This window comes from Oryzias melastigma, linkage group LG12, assembly GCF_002922805.2.
Source record: "Oryzias melastigma strain HK-1 linkage group LG12, ASM292280v2, whole genome shotgun sequence".
NCBI classification, from domain to species: domain Eukaryota; kingdom Metazoa; phylum Chordata; class Actinopteri; order Beloniformes; family Adrianichthyidae; genus Oryzias; species Oryzias melastigma.
Window position 1 is genome coordinate 26,097,436 of NC_050523.1, and position 18,011 is coordinate 26,115,446.

Here is an 18,011-nt window from a genome sequence, read left to right on the forward strand (position 1 = left end):
CTATCCAGATTCCGATCTATCCAGATTCCGATCTATCCAGATTCCGATATATCCAGGTTCCGATATATCCAGGTTCCGATATATCCAGGTTCCGATATATCCAGATTCCGATCTATCCAGGTTCCGATCTATCCAGATTTCGATCTATCCAGGTTCCGATCTATCCAGATTCCGATATATCCCGGTTCCGATATATCCAGGTTCCGATATATCCAGGTTCCAATCTATCCAGGTTCCGATATATCCAGATTCCGATATATCCAGGTTCCGATCTATCCAGGTTCCGATCTATCCAGATTCCGATCTATCCAGATTCCGATCTATCCAGATTCCGATCTATCCAGATTCCGATATATCCAGGTTCCGATATATCCAGGTTCCGATCTATCCAGATTCCGATATATCCAGATTCCGATATATCCAGGTTCCAATATATCCAGGTTCCAATATATCCAGGTTCCAATATATCTAGGTTCCGCCGGTTCCAGCCAGCAGAAAGCCGGAGATCATTAATTCAATGATGTAATCACGTCTTCCAGAGAAAGTTTTGACAGGCAGAAAATGCTCTGTTTGCCCCAGGAATCATTCACATACTCAGTCACAAACGTACCTGGTGGGTTCCGCTCTGCCTCTTCTCATGATGGAGAAGGTCAATTGCATTTGCAGCCCAGCAGATCTGATTAAATCCATTTATGTTCTTTGATTTACTGTAATTTTTAAATTGTTTACATGATCAGCGTAATTCCAGAATTATGTTGATTGGTTTATGGTTGAAAAGTTACAGTATGTTAAAGATTTGGTGTTGAAGCGTCACCTCGATGCCTCAGGTGTTAAAGGGTTAATACTGGAGTCAGTTTATACAGATGAAAAAATTGATTCTCTGTATTACATACCACGGAGAAAGAAATGATGCCGCATTTTAAGGCACCAAAGTTTAAGTTAAAAGTTAAAGTTAAAGTCCCACTATTTGTCACGCACCAAGGTGTGTGAAATTTGTTCTCCGCATTTGACCCATCCCCTTGGGGAGCGGTGAGCTGCAGACACAGCCGCGCTCGGGAACCATTTGGTGGTTTAACCCCCCAGTCCAGCTCCTTAGTGCTGAGTGTCAAGCAGGGGGGGCACTGGGTCCCATTTTTAGAGTCTTTGGTATGACTCGGCCGGGATTTGAACCCACGACCTTCCAATCTCAGGGCGGACACTCTACCACAAGGCCACTGAGCTGACCTTTTATTTAAGAAGAAAATCCTTCCAAAGTCGTACAAATACTGCTAAATTCTCAGTTCTTAGCTAAGCCTTTCTCTGAACATTCTTCCACCACTTGATCCTCTGCTTTGCCCTTCTTCTCTTCATCTTCCTCACCACCACTCATCCTCATACCACCTTCTTCCTCTGTGTAGCTTCACTCTCCATAGAAACAACTTTGCAGTCATTGATCTCCTTCAAATCTGCATCTGCACAATTGTAATCCCTGTGTGTTCTCCTCCCTCCAGAACTCCTTTTCCTCCAGCTCACATCCTACCTGGGAGGCATAGTCATTGACAGCATTCCCCATCACACCTTCCAGCTTCAGCCTCACCACATACTAAGTTTGCTTTCCATCTGGTCTCTTAAACAGACGGGAGATCCTCCTTTATTCTTTCAATCATGTGGATCAAATATACTTTTCCTGTCAAAATTCCAACATTCAAAGTTCCTACTGGAAGTCCTTCATTCCTTCCTTCAGTTGTACTGTCCATTGCTCTTTATGAATATGATGGGATAGTTCTGAGAATATTATTTTATGAGGCTCGCTGCTTCAGATTTTACAGACATTTTATGGTTGTATTTGTTGGTGGAAAACATCTGAAATAAAGCTTGTCCCCCATTAAATCCCATTTCACCAAACTTTGTTGTTCGTTTCAAATCAAGGCGTTACAGTTTGTAGGGAACAGACTCTTGACTAGACCTGGATTTTGCTGCTTTATCTGAAGTCTCAGAAAGACAAAGAGACGAGTGTTTACTCCAAACTCCACCTTTGTATTGTTATGATTTCATTAAACATTGTTATCTTTCTCCCTCAAAGCGACTGTGGGTTTGTGTGTTTGTTTTCAGCTCTCAAGGTCTAAAGAGGCAGCTCCAACAAAGGAAGTGAAGCCGATTCCCAGCCAGTCACTGACCAGTGAACCTGCAAATTCCCAGCCTCAGCAGCCAGCAAACCAGGTGACAAACCAGAATTCCAGACACAAGAGAATCCAGGAACACGAGAAAGAGAGAAAGGAGCTTTTTTCAAAGCCACAGGTACTGAAAGACTGGCCTCAGATCTGCTGCATTTGAGGATTTTCTCTGTTTGGAGAATCTTGTTGTACATTGTTTTGAGTAAATGGTCTGTATTTAATGTTTAACCCTTTAACACCCTGTGACACTTCAACAAAAAATCTTTAACATACTGGAGCTTTTCAACCGTTGACACCATCGATGTAATTCGAACAGATTCTCGCGGCATTTATCACCTTCAAATCTAATCAAACTTTATTTAAAAAAGCGCTTCTCATACTGTGAGCAACTCAAAGCGCTTTACATTTAAAAACAAAACATACACGGTAAAAGCCCAACCCACCCTTCACCCCCCTCCCTATAACACACACACCTATGACCCCACACACAATGAACGCTTAAAAAGTTCAATGAAAAACTTATAAAATAAACTTAAGGCTTGGCTCTGCTGTGAGGAAACAGTATTGAGGATTCTATCATACCAGGAGCCAGCTCGGTCAAAGGAACATCGCCACGGCGCCCACCCAGACTGGGACAGCACGGAGTCCACTCCACAGCTGTGAGGCTGCAGTGCAGGACTCCAGCCGCCCCAGCAAGGGCGAGAACCACGGCAACGACCCCAGACCAAGCAGACAAGCCCTGATATGATAGAACACACAGGAAACAATGGGGTAAAATGACAGTAATATAATAGAATTAAATACATAAAATCTATGTAAAATAAACAACTTAAAAATTGAGATTAAATACATAAAATATTAAATAAAATCCACAAAATAATATATATATATATATTAATTAATAAAATAAATCAATGAAAGCTAATTTAATAAACAGGCAGATATATCAACTAAAAGCAGAATTAAAAAGGTGAGTCTTCTTAAAAACCTCTACGGTCTCTGCGGCCCTGAGACTCTCCTCAGGCTGTTCCAGAGGCGAGGACCATAGTAAGAGGGCGAAGTGTTTTGGTCCTCACCTTAGGAGCAACTAACAGTATCTACTGGAACTGTGATGATCGTGTTAACTATCATATTACCGATCGTGTTAACAATCGTATTAATGATAGTGTGAATGATCTTGTTAGCAGTTGTGTTAAGGATCGTGTTAATGATCGCATTAACGGTTGAAAAATTACAGTAAATCAAAGAACACAAAAACTGGAACTCTGGTGTTAAAGGGTTAAGATTGAAATATGAGCTAAAGTCTAGAGTTTGTTCGTTTAAATCAGTGTACTGCAGTAAACTAGTGTGCTGTGAGAGATGTTCAGGTGTGCTGTGGAAAATCACTCTATTTACCCAAATTAGTAAAAAAAAAAAAAACATTACCATGACCACGAGATCAGTTCTGTGTTCAGGCCCAAGCGTGAAACAAATATCTAGAAAATAAATCGTTTATCAATGTGTTTTTATTTGCTTTTTTGTGAGGCTACATTAAACTGCATTTCCAATAACTGGAGGAGTTTTAAAATGTGTACATCCTTCTAGGTTGATTCCATCAACAACTTGCCTCAGACAAATCAAACTGGTGGAATTTCTCGTACAAATATAAATCGATTAATCGATTAAGTTGATTAATCACCACATCTCTATTTAAATCACAAAGATTTTTGGATAAATCATTTTAAAAGTACAACAAATGATATTGGACTGATGAGTCTCATTTGGATCACTTTATTTTTGTGAAAATGTAAAACTAGAGTACATTTTGGAACAAAGTTTAATAATTTACTAAAGAAGTGTTAGTTCTGAGGAATTTAAACCTCTAGATTCCTAAAAACATTCATGATAAGTCCAAACTGGACTGAAAGGTCACCTCTGGATAAAGCTTGATGTTCTGTTTTCAAAGTTGACCTCATCGTTCTTCTTTTGTCTCCAGACACCAGAGAGGAGAGGAGAAGGGGAGGATGTGGACCCCCCCACCGAGACCTCCTCCAAACCTGCTGAAGCCCCTAACCAGCGCAGCTGTGGGGCAGAGACGGCAGACGGAGGCCTGTCGGTGGAGCAGGCCTTCATTAAGCTGAGTCAGGAGGAGTATGGGGAGCATCACTCCTCCATCATGCACTGCAGGTGCTGCAGGTTTCTACAGCTGAACAGAGGCTCCGAGCCGACAGTCACTCTGCATGTGTGTTCTCCTGACTCTCAGGGTGGACTGCTCCGGTCGCAGAGTTGCCAGTTTGGATGTAGATGGAGTCATAAAGGTACTTTCTTCTCTTTTTATTTGGAAGGTGTGTATGGAGCTAAATTGGGCCCAATATTATTTAAAACCCAAATAAAACTAGAAAAGTCGCATTACCTGCGATAATGCAAGTGTGAATGCATTATCGCGCTAATGCGGTTGTTGTAAATCGCGTAAATTGCTTAAATTTGAAGTAATTGCTTAAATTGTATAACGTGCATTAAGTGTTTAAAGTGTATAAAGTGTGTAAAGTGCTTAAATTGCCTTAATTTGCATAAACTGTATTAATAGATTAAATTGTGTAAAATTGTGTAGTTGCGTAAAGTTGTGTTAAATTTGTGTAACTTGTGTAATTGTAAGAATGTGTAGTAAAAGCATGAATTTCCTGAACATGCTGGATGTGTATAATTGCATAAAATGCCGAATTTGCTTAAAATTTGCACAAATTTGTGTAAAATTGTGTAAAGTTGTGTTAAATTGTGTAATTTTGTGTAACTTGCATGAATTTTAACAATGCTGGAAGTACAAGCATGAATTTCTGGACATGCTGAATGTTTTAAATTGCTTAAATTGCATTAAGTGTGTAATTTGCAGGAATTTGTAAAAAAATCCTATTAGTTATAATGGGGCTGAAAAAACGCACAAATTGTGTAACTACGCAAAAACTGTAAAGTGCACAACTACTAATAATACAAGCAGTAATGTCCTTAACGAGCCGAACGTTTTGATACCAAGATTGTGTAAATCGCATAAAGTGTGCTTGAGTTTTTACGTGTCAAAAAACGTACGGAAGAAAACGTAAATAAAGAATCTCAATAGTGTGAATGCATTGAATGTATTCACACAACAAGTTGAAAAAAATATTGGTGTTAGGCCAACAAAAAGAAAAGTTAAAAAGTCTGAAAGTTTTGCTATTCTAAAATAAACTGAATTGTTTTCAGCTGGAAATGTTTTGTTTCATTAGGTTTCAAAACTTAAAATTTAAATTTCAAATCTTTTTTTTCTCTTTCAACTCTTTTTTTTCGTTTTCGAATCAGAACATTTCAGTTTCAAAACTTGTGGCGCATTGAGGTGGGGGTAAGACGAAGGTGTTCGTTTTCGTGTTAGCCCCGCCCCAAAGCATTTTAAAATTCAGAAAAAATAAAGAGTTGAAATTGAAAAAAAAGATTTGAAACTGGAAAAAAGTTTGAAATTGAAATTTTGAGTTTGGAAACCTCAAAAAGTGCCAAATTTAGTTAATTTTAGAATAGCAAAAAGTTTTGAACACATTTGATTTTTTAGGACAAACATCAATATTTTTTTCATTTTTTTTGTGGGGGAGGGTTTCAAATAATATTGGCTTCAATCGAGCTCCATACCTGTGAACATTGAAAATCAAGCTATAAACATTACTTTTCTTGCTCTTTCTACAGGTGTGGTCCTTCAACCCGGTGATGCAAACCAAAGCCACCATCATGTCGAAATCTCCTTTACTGTCGCTGGAGTGGGCCGCCAAGCCGGACCGGCTGGTACGACCGCTTACATCACTGCATTTCCAGAACAGCATCGCACTATCCACACACATGGTTTTGAGCTTTGGTTTGATTAACCCATTGTGATTGCAGCTGTTGCTAGGCAGCGGCGTTGGGACTGTGCGGCTGTATGATACTGATGCTAAGAAGAATCTCTATGAGATGAACATTGATGAAACTCATCCACGGTAAGCTGTGTGTGTTCATCACCTGTTACCCTGCAGAAACCTGCTGTTTTAGGCTCCACCTTGTCTCAAACATTGCTCCATGCTTCATATATTCCTTCTTTCTGGAGAAAAGAACATAAAGAATCAGGACCTACATCATAATTTACTGAACAAACATTAAAAGAAAAAGCAAAAACATTTCATTCCTGTTGTTGTTTCCAAAAACACTAAACTATAGGAAGACACAGTAAACCAGACAGATTAGGTTAAATGATCATAGATCATTCTAAAGTTAACCTGCATAGAACTTAGACATTTAACTTGGACAAGAATCGACTGCAGCTGTCAACCTTTGGTTGCTAATCAGAGCAATTGATGCTGTTGTCTCAGTAAATACCAAATTAGTCCAAAAAGCTAGCAGAATGCCAATGTAACTTTTAAACATGATTATGAATAATAAAATGGCAGGAATATTATTCCAGAATAAATTAACTTAAACCTTAAATAACTTTCAATATTTTACTCTCCATAAAATATATTTTGTCAAAATTATACAAGTTCGAAATGAGCGCAAGATAACATCGGGTCATTAATAACAATAAGATAGATCTGGAGGGCCGGATAGAATTACCCGGAGGGCCGGAAGCGACCCCCGGGCCTTGACTTTGACACATGCTTTGGGGTCTCCATAAGATTCAGTCTTTGTTCCTTTGGTAAAATCTTTTATTCTGTTGATTTAACACTGATCCATGCCTTAAATTGGTTGCAGTCATCTCTGAACGATCGGCTGGCCGTGGTAAGTGGCTGATCAAGCAAAAACAAAAGTCACTTGAAGGAACTAGACTGGAAACGTTTGTTTTCTCTACCGCTCTGTAGAAAATGAGAGCTGCCTTCCAGTGTTCTTTTTTGTAAAGCTAACACAAAACCCGGCTGTGCCTCCATACTGTTTATCAAATAGTGATGCCTTTCATGTACTCCTCCTTAAAAAACTATGATTTCCATCAGACTGTAAAGTGAATCACTTCTTTGTTTTTTCCTCAGGTCAGTGTTCTCTAACATGTTCTGCAGAATCACTTGAGGTTTTTTCCTTTTTAGCTGACTGTGTTGGCGTACTTTCCAACCTGTTGTGGCTTCCTGTGAAAGTCCTTCTTGTTTTCTTGGTTAAACAGATGAGAAAACAAAACCGTTGTTTTTATTATTTTGCTTCAGTAACTGTGTACAGTTATGTAAATGTGTTTTGTTAAAATCTTGACAGCTGTTGTGTGTCCGTCAGCATCTTGTCTTTAGCGTGCAGTCCAAGCGGTTCCTCGTTTGTCTGCTCGGCTGCAGCTCTCAGTCGCTCTGGAAGCGTCGAGTCCGCTCCACCACATCCTGTTCCCGTATCTGGTCAACTGCTGCTGTGGGACACCAAGACTGTGAAGCAGCAGGTAATTTACAGACTGGTTTGATATTCATTTGTTAGGTTTTTACAGAGTGAATGCAGAGGACACGGAGCGCTGAAAGCAGTTGAGTCATTTGGGGGGCAGAGGTAAAGCAGAAGCTTCATAGTTTGGTTCCCGCCTTTACCGCCCATGTGTTAAAGTGTCTCTGGTCAAGACACTAAACTAAGGCTGGATATCGATTATAATTTTCAGAAACGATTCGATTCATTAGAGCCTGAATCGATTAGATTCAGATTTTTTCTTTTTTTTTTTATTCTTTCAATTCTTCAATTCCATTTTGAGTTTACACATATGTTTAGAAATACATTAATAATCTACTATATGATTTGAATATATGTATATTAATCTGATCCAGTTCACATACTGTAAATGTATCAGTGAAATAATGAGATTGTTAATATCATCCAGTGTTACATGGATTCTCTAAAGGAGAAGTTCTAACTAAAATGTTCAGATCATTAACATTGGAAACATTGTTCTGCTTCTCCTGGAGGACGTTTCTGTTTGGACACTAGGTGGAGATCACGCTATAGCATCACACCTTATTACAGAAGAAGAAGCAAGTGTGAGGAAAAAAACAGTGTTTTAGACCACAAATTGTTACTTTAAAAATATTTCCTATAACAATTCATGTCTGGGTTTATAAAGATGTTCATTTAGTCAGCAATGTATGTTTAGACCGACAGAGTGTTAGCATTAGCCGTCCTATGGGGAATTCCATTAAACGTTAGCATCAAGCTAGTGGACTTTAGCTTTAGGTGCTAAATTGATTTATATTTTTATGAATCGATTATTGATTTGTTAAGCTTAAATTGATTCAAAACGATAAATCGATTTTATCAATCCAGCCCTAGTCTGAGGCCCACATTGGTCCTGGTGGTTCTAGGTTGGTACTGGTGTTTGGAAGTGAAGCCACCATCAGTGTGGGAACGGCTGATTGGCTTAAAGAGTAACCAAACCCTAAATTACCATTATTTTGCTGTTGATCTCCATAAATGGAGCTTTAAAAGTGCTGTCTGTTGGTCATTGCAACATTTTTGACAAATTAAAATACAATTGTTTAATTCTTGAAAATATTGTCATAAGTTTCAGAAGTCCCACATCATGATCTGCAGCTCCACTAATGATAACAGTCCAACCCCCAAGCCCCGCCCTTCTAACTGGATTTTCACATTCTGGCTTTGAGTGGAGTCAGCTTCCAACATCACTGTTTGTTTACCTTTAAAGTAAAGTGGAAAAGCATTATATAAGTAAACACCGTCTCACCATTTACCATAAGGTTGTTACTTAGCTGTGTTGAGTAAAGCAAAGCCTGTTTTCCTGTAAATCTGTCCAAACAAATGTACAGTACTTCACCAACACTTTTCCACCAGTTGAAGTCTTAGTATTTTAAATTTGGGTGTCCCAAGTCTTTGTGTTCCAATGTCCTATTTTTCCCAAGTGCATCCAGCATTGACCAGGAAGTGGTTCTGTTGGTGTGATCGGCTGGAGAAAAGTGCTCGACATTAGCGTTTTCGTGTAACGGCGCTTTGCTCTTCTGCCTTTCAGCTCCAGTTCTCTTTGGAGCCTGACCCAGTGGCCATCAACTGCACCGCCTTCAACCATAATGGAAACCTGCTGGTGACTGGTGCTGCTGATGGAGTCATTCGACTGTTCGGTGGGTCATCATGAACCATCCTTTAGTGTCGATTCTTCTGTTTAATGCTTTAAAAAAGAAACATTTATTGGTTATTCTGTAATAATGCTGTAGCTTTTTGGAGTTTTAATAACAGAATAGCTTAACTTTAATAGGGTCAATTAATCAGTTGCTTTTTTTTTCTACAAAGGAGATATTTTGCTAATTTAAAGATCTCAACCATCAACGAATCCTGGCATAAAGACTTTAACAGCAACGGCTGATAAAACACAGTACATCTTTTTATATGTTCTCTCAACCATCACTGCTGCAGACATGCAACGCTTCGAGAGCGCCATGAGCTGGAGAGCTCATGAAGGAGAAGTTTACAGCGTGGAGTTCAGCTACGACGAGAACACCGTGTTCAGCATTGGAGAAGATGGCAAGGTGTGAGGCGACGAGCGAGCTGTGGTGTGCAGATTCATCAGCAGATTGGGGTAAATGTGGGCATCCGTGTGTGTGTGCAGTTCATTCAGTGGAACATTCATCGCTGTGGGGTGAAGCAGTCAGAACAGGTTCTACCCCAGGATGCCACCGGTCCTTTTGTCCTGTCAGGGTACAGTGGATACAAACAGGTAAGCCGGTTACCATGGAAACTACATGGACAGTAAATGGAAGACGTACAGTTCATTCAATGAGATCATTCAGAAATGTAGAATCTAGAGTAGAGCGAACTGATGAGCGACCATGATGTTGTGAGAGAACTCTTGTGCAGGTTCAGGTTCCCAGAGGTCGGCTCTTTGCTTTTGACTCCGAGGGACAACACGTGCTGACATGTTCCAGCACCGGGGGACTCATCTACAGGGTAAACGTCACCCTCATCATCATCAGTCTTACATTAGTCTTTCTGGTCCCAAGCTAGATATTATAGAGCATTTACTCTAGAAATATATTGGGCTGGGTATCGGCAATAACTTCCAGAAACTATTCGATTTGATTCACAAGAATTTGATAGCAAAGTTTTAAACGGCTTTGCTTTCAGCAATCAGACACAATTTCCTTAGAGGAATTGCAAATCTAGTTTGTCGTTGTATTTTACTTTTTTTTATATATATTCTCTTGATCTTCCAGCTGACCAGTGGAGAGCCCGCTCTGGAGAGAGTCCTGTCACTTGGCGGTCACAAAGCTCCGGTGGTAACCGTCGATTGGTCCTCAGCTTTGGACTGTGGTACCTGCCTGACGGCCTCCATGGATGGGAAGATCAAACTGAGCACGCTCCTGGCACAGAAGTCGTAACTGAGGAGCTGATGGAGAACTGATCACAGTTATAAGAGATTAGTACAGATGAGCATGAGATAACCAAACTGTAGACCACTATTTACTCAAGTCTATATTAAAGTGACCTTTATGTCTCAGAGCTGGTTCCTCTCTGAACCTAATGTCCTTCTTTGTTTTCATAGATTGTTTGATTATCTCAGAGAGGATGTTAGCAGAAGCATCAACAACATGTTTTCAAATGGAACCGTCTCAGTTTTAAGTCAGAATGTGTTTCAAAACTGAGGTACAGGTTAAAGATGTCCCGATGGTCCCGCAGACGGAAGAGATGGCTCAGTGAGCACTCTATCCATGGTACCGGAGTGGCAAGGTCCGGGCGGCGCCCGCTTTAAAGCACGCAGCATCCGAGACTTACTATACAGCCAGAGCTGGTCGCAATGCAACACCGCTGAGTAAATTCACCCACCGGTCTGTCATACGCCACTCTTCCCGGTCCACCCTCTGGATGGGGATTCAGCACTGATGGACTCTTCCCTCTTCACTACTGAGGAAATCCTGGTCATCTTATTTTTCTCCATTTAGTAATCTGATTACCAGCAAGTCGTCTGGTCTGATCTGAGGTCTAACACATACAAATACCACCATCATCCTCCATAAACATAAAGATCGATGGTCCTGACAGAAAACATGGAAATAGTGTGAAGTCTAAAGCTGTCGTTGACTTTGAATAGACTAGATCAGTCTAAACGTTCATTATTGAGAGTAAACTCACTCAGATCTTGTTCAAATGTTTTCTAGAAGTTCTCCTTTATCAGCTGACAGAAATAATTTAGTAGTGAAAAGTCACATTCTAGTTTTTACAGATCTGTTGTACAATTGTAACACAGCAGTAAACAGACATCTGTACCTTTCCAATATGGCGGACAACTTTACGTACTCAACAAGCTAGCATGTCATCTCTCGTTAGAGCAGCTCAGCGTGCAGAGGGGAACTGCAGTGTTCGCTCTCCGGCGCAGCGGGGCGCTATAACAACACCACACGGGTTCACCGAGACGAGAAGAAGCAGGGCTACAATAACACAAGAGCAGGGATAGCTGCGCTTTAGGAAATGAGCCAAACCGGCCTTTAAGAACCCTAAACCCCGGGAGAGTGGTGTGGAGGAGCCGCGCGGACACCACCGCAGAGTTCACGTGCCGGCGCCATGTCCGTCAGAAGAGCCGCCGCGGGGGCGCGTGCACACTAAACGTTAGCTTCTCACTCTGTCAGCTTTCCTCCCTAATCCTCCCGTTTTTGTTTAATGTCACTGGCCTCCAACTCCGCGTGCAGACATGGAGAGTTTGTACAAGCGAAAAATGTTCGCGTCCATGCGGAAAACGAAGGTGGCTGCCTCGAAGAAGCGCCAGATCGGCCTGCCCGCCTCGATCCTGGACGACAGTGACGAAGGCTCCTTCTCGTCCTCCTCCTCCTCCGGGTCCCAGTCCGACTTCCAGAGCTCCCCGGAGGAGGACAGCGAGCAGCAGGAGGACCGGGACTGGAGCGACTCCGGAGCGTCGTCCAGCGACGACAGCCGCTCCGTGGCCCGCAGAAAGCGCTCCTTCCTGGGGGGCGACGACAGCTCCTCTTCGTCCAGCCCCGGCGAAGAGGACGACGATGAGGACGACGATGAGAAGAGGAAAGACAGCAGTAGTCCGAAGCGGATGGTGCAGCCCCGGAAGCGCAGCAGGCTGCAGCGGCAGGACGAGTCAGACTCGGACCAGGCGGAGGAGAAGAGGAAAGAGGAGGCGGACAAAGCCAAGAGGAGGCAGAGACACAACAAGCTGCTGGCGCTGTCCAGGAGGATGAAGGCCCGGGTCCCCAACCGGAGGAGGGGGCGCCTCAAGCAGGTATGTGTCGAAGTCAAGGCCCGGGGGCCGGATCCGGCCCTCCGGGTAATCCTGTCTGGCCCTCCAGATCATTTTATTTTATTGTCATTAATGGCCCGATGTTATCTTGCTCTCATTTTTAACGAGTAGAATTTTGACAGAAATATATATTTTATGAAGAGTAAAATATTTAAAGTTATTTAACCCTTTAACACCCGAGGCATTCCCCGTGACACTTTAAACACAAAATCTTTAACATAATGTAGCTTTTCACGCCACATTTTCTCCTTCAGAATCTACTGGAATCATGTTGGTCATGTAAACAGTTTAAAAGTTACAGGAAATCACAGAACATAAACATTGGAGCTCCAGTGCTAATATGAGCTAAGCTCCAAATTAGCCAAAAAAACCTAGCTCGTTGCTTAACTACTAGCTAAACTCCGAAATAGCCTAAAATTCCTCAGTATACTAAATTAGTCAATGATGTTAGCATGGTGCTAAAATATTAGCTAAACTCTAACTTAACCTAAAAAACCCAGTAGATGACAAGTTTATGAATACCAAAAATACAAGCAGTAATGTCCGGAACACACTGAACATTTTGATACCAAGATTACTAAAATCACTGAAAGTGTGATTGAGTTTTTATGTGCTCAAAAACGTATGAAAAGACTTTGAAGAATCACTATCACTGTGAATGTTTACTAGCCATTCACACAAAAAATGCATTTTTTTCTTGTAGAACGCTCACAACTTTCTTCAATTTTACTACACTCTGACTCCATATAATATAAAGTAACGACGAATCGACTGTTAAATTAGTCATCAACTATTTTAATACTCGATTGGTCGACTAATCGTGGCAGCCCTAATGCTAATTAACACTTAAAGGCTGGTTTATACTTCCACGTGATTCCTAATCGCTGGCGTTGCAGTGGTCGCACAGTCATCAGAGCAGAATCGCTTCAGTCGCATCAGAATGCTGCACCTGCTGGTGACGTCACCAGCGATTTATTTGAATTTATTTCAGCGATTAGAGTACACGACTATGCAGAGATCTCTGTCCAGAAAAATATGTTTTAACACTGAAAATAATGAAGACTTACTGAAGAAGTTAGGAAATACCGAACTTCACACACAGAGAGAGACAGAGAGTGGACAACTAGATAGAAAATAGAGCAAGTTGCTGGAAAAATGTCTTCTTTCACATATCTTACAGCACTAAAGAATGCAGTTTGTTCCTTTTTTAATTGAATTTGGTCGTCTTTGTATTCCCTGCTTCTGTTTAGCGGACAAACTCATCACTTCCTCCTCCGCCTTTCATGTACCGCGCGCTCGCAGATGCTGGATGTGTCTGAGCGGGATGCTGGTCATGTTAAGAATAAATGCAGAACACGATTGTGTTGCTTGAGAGGTATGAACACCAGTCAGAAGTACATCGCAGTTATAGCGGAGAGTCGCAATCAAATCCAGCCAACATTAGTATGAACGAGACGGCCAGATTGTGGATGCGAGCGATTGTAAATCGCATGGAAGTATAAACCAGCCTTAAGCTTCAAAATATCTACCTGGACTTTTCTGCTAATTTTGACTATGAAAGGCTCAGAGAATGCCCTACAAATGTGTGCTTTTGCCTGGGGCTGCCACGATTAGTCGACTAATCGACAATTAAAATAGTAGACGACTAATTTAAGAGTCAATTAGTTGTTACTTTATATTTTATGGAGTCAGAGTGTAGTAAAGTTGAACAAAGTTGTTAACGTTCAGCACCAAAAAATGTACTTTTTCATTATTAGTCAGTGGGACCAAAACTTTATATTCAGTGAAAAATAGTTCCATGTTTCAGATGCCGACCTCATCAGAGAGATCAGGAATATACTTTCCATCAAACTCATTTTGACAGGTGACCTTTGACCCCATATACCCTTTATAAATAACATTTATTCCACATCTGTCTTCCACTGTTGTTGAAGTGGTGAGAAGCTTTGGTCTCTGATAACCTCAGCAGAGCCTCCAGCATCCTCAGCTCACAGCGGCACGAGATGCTCATCTTCTTCAGAATCTGCTGGAATGATCATGTTAACGGTTGAAAAGTTACAGTAAATCAAAGAACAGAAACACTGGAGCTCCACTGTTCAAAGGGATAAGGTTTTAAGTTGATTAATTCTGGAATATTAGATCCTGTCTATTTTTATTCATAGTAAAGGTAAAAAGTTAACTTTTTTAAGTTTTAAAAATGTGGTTTCGGTGTGTTTAATAAATGTTTATCCTGTTGGGCCTGCGACCTAAGGTGTGTTTTGGATTTTTGATTGATTGAAATATTTTCTGCATGTTTAGAGTGCCGGTGACGAGGACGAATCCAAGGAAGCTGAAGATGAAGCTCCTCGCGATGAAGATAAAGAAGAAGAAGACGACAAGACAGAGACTAAAGGAAGCGAGGAGAGCGAGAAGAAGGAGGAGGAAGAGCAGGAAGAGGAGGAGAAGGAGTAGGTCTGAGACTGCCGAGTTTAAACTCTACAGAAACGTCTGCAGATGACAGCCAGCCGTGGAGGTGCACACTTCTCTGTGGTGGACTGGGAAACCAAAGCAGTGCTGGTTTGAGGAACAGGCTGGCATCCATCGTGGAACCGCGTCTTCATGTGAGGATTCTTAGTGCTGCAGATACGCCACTAAAATATCTCACACATATGCTTATTTTTTTATCATAAACCCCTAGAGGAATATTTTCTCATTATTCTCAAAGTGTTCGTGAAACTGAGAGCTACTGAAGCTGAAGTTTGACTTTAAACCAACTTCTGATGGAGAGCCGGTTCATCAGCAGGGATGCAGCTCTGGGGGTCAGTGGGGTCACGAGACCAGAGACCGCTGCTGCTGAGTGCAGCTGGGTCACCTGAAGAAACCCAAGTGTCTGGACTTTGTCAGCTTATGCTGACCCTCTCTCCTCGATACCACGATTAAAAGGAGAAAGGCTACAGAGCATTGCTATGAGAAACAGCAGTTACTTCTGATGTGACGAGGCTTGATCTATTGCACACATTCTTACCGCAAACTCTACTGAGTCCTACAGTATTTTAGAAACCCTTACAACCCCCTACTGATGTACTCCAATGAAACGTTTCTGCACTTTCCTGAACTTCTAACTACAGGTTAAATGTTGCAACACTAATTGGGTTTTCTCTACATGCATGAGACAAAATTGATTACTCGTTTTCAAGCAGCTCTCTCTCTCTAAAGGCTTTTTGCGTTTCCACAATGTGATCTTATTTTAATGATCTCCAGGTTTTGAGAAACAGATTAAAAATATCTGTCATTTCAAGTTAATCTCAGAATCCTGAGGGGCAAGTGAAGTATAGTTTAATTTTGTTGAGAGATTGTTGACATTTGTCTGACTCTGTGCTTCCTTTTGTAACAGCAGAATATACTTTTCCCTTATAGAAAGTTCAGTTTTGACGAACAGACTGTGAAGTTGGAGAGCAGTGAGTACTTTTGTTCTTATTACCTTAAACTAGGGATGTCCCGATCCGATCATGTGATCAGAAATCGGGCTCGATCATGTGGTTGATGACTCGATCAATATCGGATGTCTTCCCCTGATCAGTATCGGATATTTAATTTATTCTTGTTATGATCAGCGCTTTATATTTAAAGTTTTTTTCTTTATAAATACTCCACTAGAAGTCTACATGTTATGAACAGATCACAAAAAGTCATTGCTGTAAAACGCAGCAGAATACAGCAGCAGTTTAAACAGGAGGCTAACATAAACATTTGAATCACGGTAGCTACGTCACAGATTCAGACTTCTGGGATCAAAAACTCTTTTAAAAACGCTTTAAAATGACAGCAAGTGTCTCTATTGGTTTGTCTTAACGCAAACAGCAACCTATAAAGGTATTTCAACAGAAAATTAGAGTTTTTGTTCGGTATCGGCAAATACACAAAATCCAATGAATCGGATCGGGCCCAAAATAACCTGATCGGGACATCCCTAATTTAAACCACAAAAGAGAGAAAAAGAATGTAGTGTACATTTGTATCTCCCTGTTACCATGCAAGAAGTTGCAGCTCCACATTACAGCTCCTGACTTGTAAACAAACAAGGCCCTAAAGATTAAAGCTTGTCCCAAAATGGAAGATGACCGCCAAGTCTGATTCAAATAAGAAAGTATAGTGTATATTTTCAATGTGTAATGACAAAAAAAAGAAAAGTAAATCAGTGTTCACTGTTCTGTTATCCTAAAGACCAACCATCAGGACAGAGGATCTAAGGTTTTGAGGTTGAAATGAGAGACTCCTGGTTTAAATGGAAGCAGCATCAGAGAAGCTGACTGAGTGTTGAGTTTTGTCAACACTAAGTATGTCTTATAGTTTGGTTTTTAAGCTTGTAGAGGCTGAGCAGAACTGGGTCAAACCCAGAATGCTTTGGAATAACATCAACAACTCTGATGGGATTAATGTAGCTGGATTGTTAGGATCCTCAGACTCTATCCATAGTCCAAAGGAAAAGTAAGTGAACCCCTGCTGAGCAACAAGTCTCTGAATTATCATGTTGACTTCCATTTTTAATACACAGCAAATACAACAAAAATTCACAACTTTCTAATAACGTTTATTCTTCGTTTTGTAAAAATAATACAAGAATGATAAAATGTTGGCATTTTTTCAGCCTCCATCTGAGCAGATGTAGTTTGCTTTTCTGTCTCCAGCAGGTTGGAGTAACAGTGGAAGCACTTTTTAATCTGCTAGGATCAAGCAGGGCTTTGGAAATCTTTGGAAACACAGACAGCAAGAACAGCTCCTGACATCCTGTCCATAAACAGTTAAAGATCTAGAAGTTTAAAGTTCAGCCGCATCAAAACAGCACCAAGTTGTCCTTTTCCTAATAGAACTGTGAGACGTTGGTGCAAATGCTCAAGAGGACTTTGTAATGTTCTGTACATTAGCAGCTCGTTCCTCAGAGGAAACTTCATTTCTTGTTTTATTCAGGTTTATTGTAAGGTAATGGAAATGGTTGATCTTAAAGCTGCAAACTGATCCAAGTTTAGTCTCCAGTGCAAATAAGGATCATTCTTTCATTGTTGTTTTTCTTGGAAGGAGTTGCATTTATTTTACTGTGTTGTGAATAAATATACAGTGATTACTCTTAGAACTATTTGGAGTAGCTGACCTCAGTATCTGCTTTTACTGTTCAAATCACAGTGATGCTCTTGTGTCTCCACAGGGACAATTATATCCTAAATCTGAACTTTATGGTTTTGTATTTTTTCAATATTATTGTCTGTATTCATAACGACTGTAGAGGAGTGGCTGACATTAATAAGTCAGGTTCTTTGACAGTTTTAGAGCTGTGTGGCCTTTTCTTTTTCAACAAAAGCTGTGTATATACAGTACATATGTACATACATAACTTTCATTCATTAGTGTTGTGCACCTCATGGTTTTCAGTGTGTTTCTGCTCTGTGGCTGCAGACCAACCTGTTGTATTAAACTCCTGGTTTATTGATGCTGTTTCCTTTTTTCTGTTCAGTGTATGGAAACCATCATGATGAGCTCCAGTCCACAGGCTGAGCAGCATCGACTCCCATCCACAACAATCACCACCAACATTTGACATTTAGCTAGCATTGCTGCACTGTGCAAAAACAAAAGGTTTCATTTAAGGTTTACTTATATTCCATACTTCAGAAGGACCTTTAAAATGGACTGTCCAG

The 18,011-nt window shown here is 40.8% G+C and overlaps 2 protein-coding genes across 2 annotated transcripts in view; both read left to right on the forward strand.

The window, feature by feature from the left end:
• wdr91 (WD repeat domain 91) overlaps positions 1 to 10,580 on the forward strand; it is a 23,203-nt gene extending 12,623 nt beyond the window's left edge. Inside the window, exons 8-18 of the mRNA XM_024268520.2 lie at positions 2,092 to 2,277; positions 4,129 to 4,319; positions 4,396 to 4,450; positions 5,841 to 5,936; positions 6,033 to 6,127; positions 7,380 to 7,533; positions 9,097 to 9,205; positions 9,498 to 9,610; positions 9,691 to 9,798; positions 9,939 to 10,028; positions 10,295 to 10,580. Coding sequence (XP_024124288.1) covers positions 2,092 to 2,277; positions 4,129 to 4,319; positions 4,396 to 4,450; positions 5,841 to 5,936; positions 6,033 to 6,127; positions 7,380 to 7,533; positions 9,097 to 9,205; positions 9,498 to 9,610; positions 9,691 to 9,798; positions 9,939 to 10,028; positions 10,295 to 10,459 — 1,362 coding nt within the window. The 3' untranslated portion in view covers positions 10,460 to 10,580. The remainder of the gene's footprint in view (positions 1 to 2,091; positions 2,278 to 4,128; positions 4,320 to 4,395; positions 4,451 to 5,840; positions 5,937 to 6,032; positions 6,128 to 7,379; positions 7,534 to 9,096; positions 9,206 to 9,497; positions 9,611 to 9,690; positions 9,799 to 9,938; positions 10,029 to 10,294) is intronic.
• An 824-nt stretch (positions 10,581 to 11,404) lies between these two features.
• On the forward strand, positions 11,405 to 17,803 carry ccdc82 (coiled-coil domain containing 82). The gene is made up of 2 exons (XM_024268524.2): positions 11,405 to 12,321; positions 14,638 to 17,803. The coding sequence occupies exons 1-2, from the start codon at positions 11,767 to 11,769 to the stop codon at positions 14,788 to 14,790; spliced, it is 708 nt and encodes a 235-aa protein (XP_024124292.1). The 5' UTR covers positions 11,405 to 11,766; the 3' UTR covers positions 14,791 to 17,803.
• The last annotated feature ends 208 nt before the right edge of the window (positions 17,804 to 18,011 follow it).

Excerpts from the sequence above, each read along its gene's own strand:
- ccdc82 (XM_024268524.2), top strand. The coding sequence starts at position 11,767 with ATGGAGAGTTTGTACAAGCGAAAAATGTTCGCGTCCATGCGGAAAACG. Across the intron at positions 12,322-14,637 it reads GGAGGGGGCGCCTCAAGCAG|AGTGCCGGTGACGAGGACGA; the intron begins GTATGTGTCGAA and ends CTGCATGTTTAG.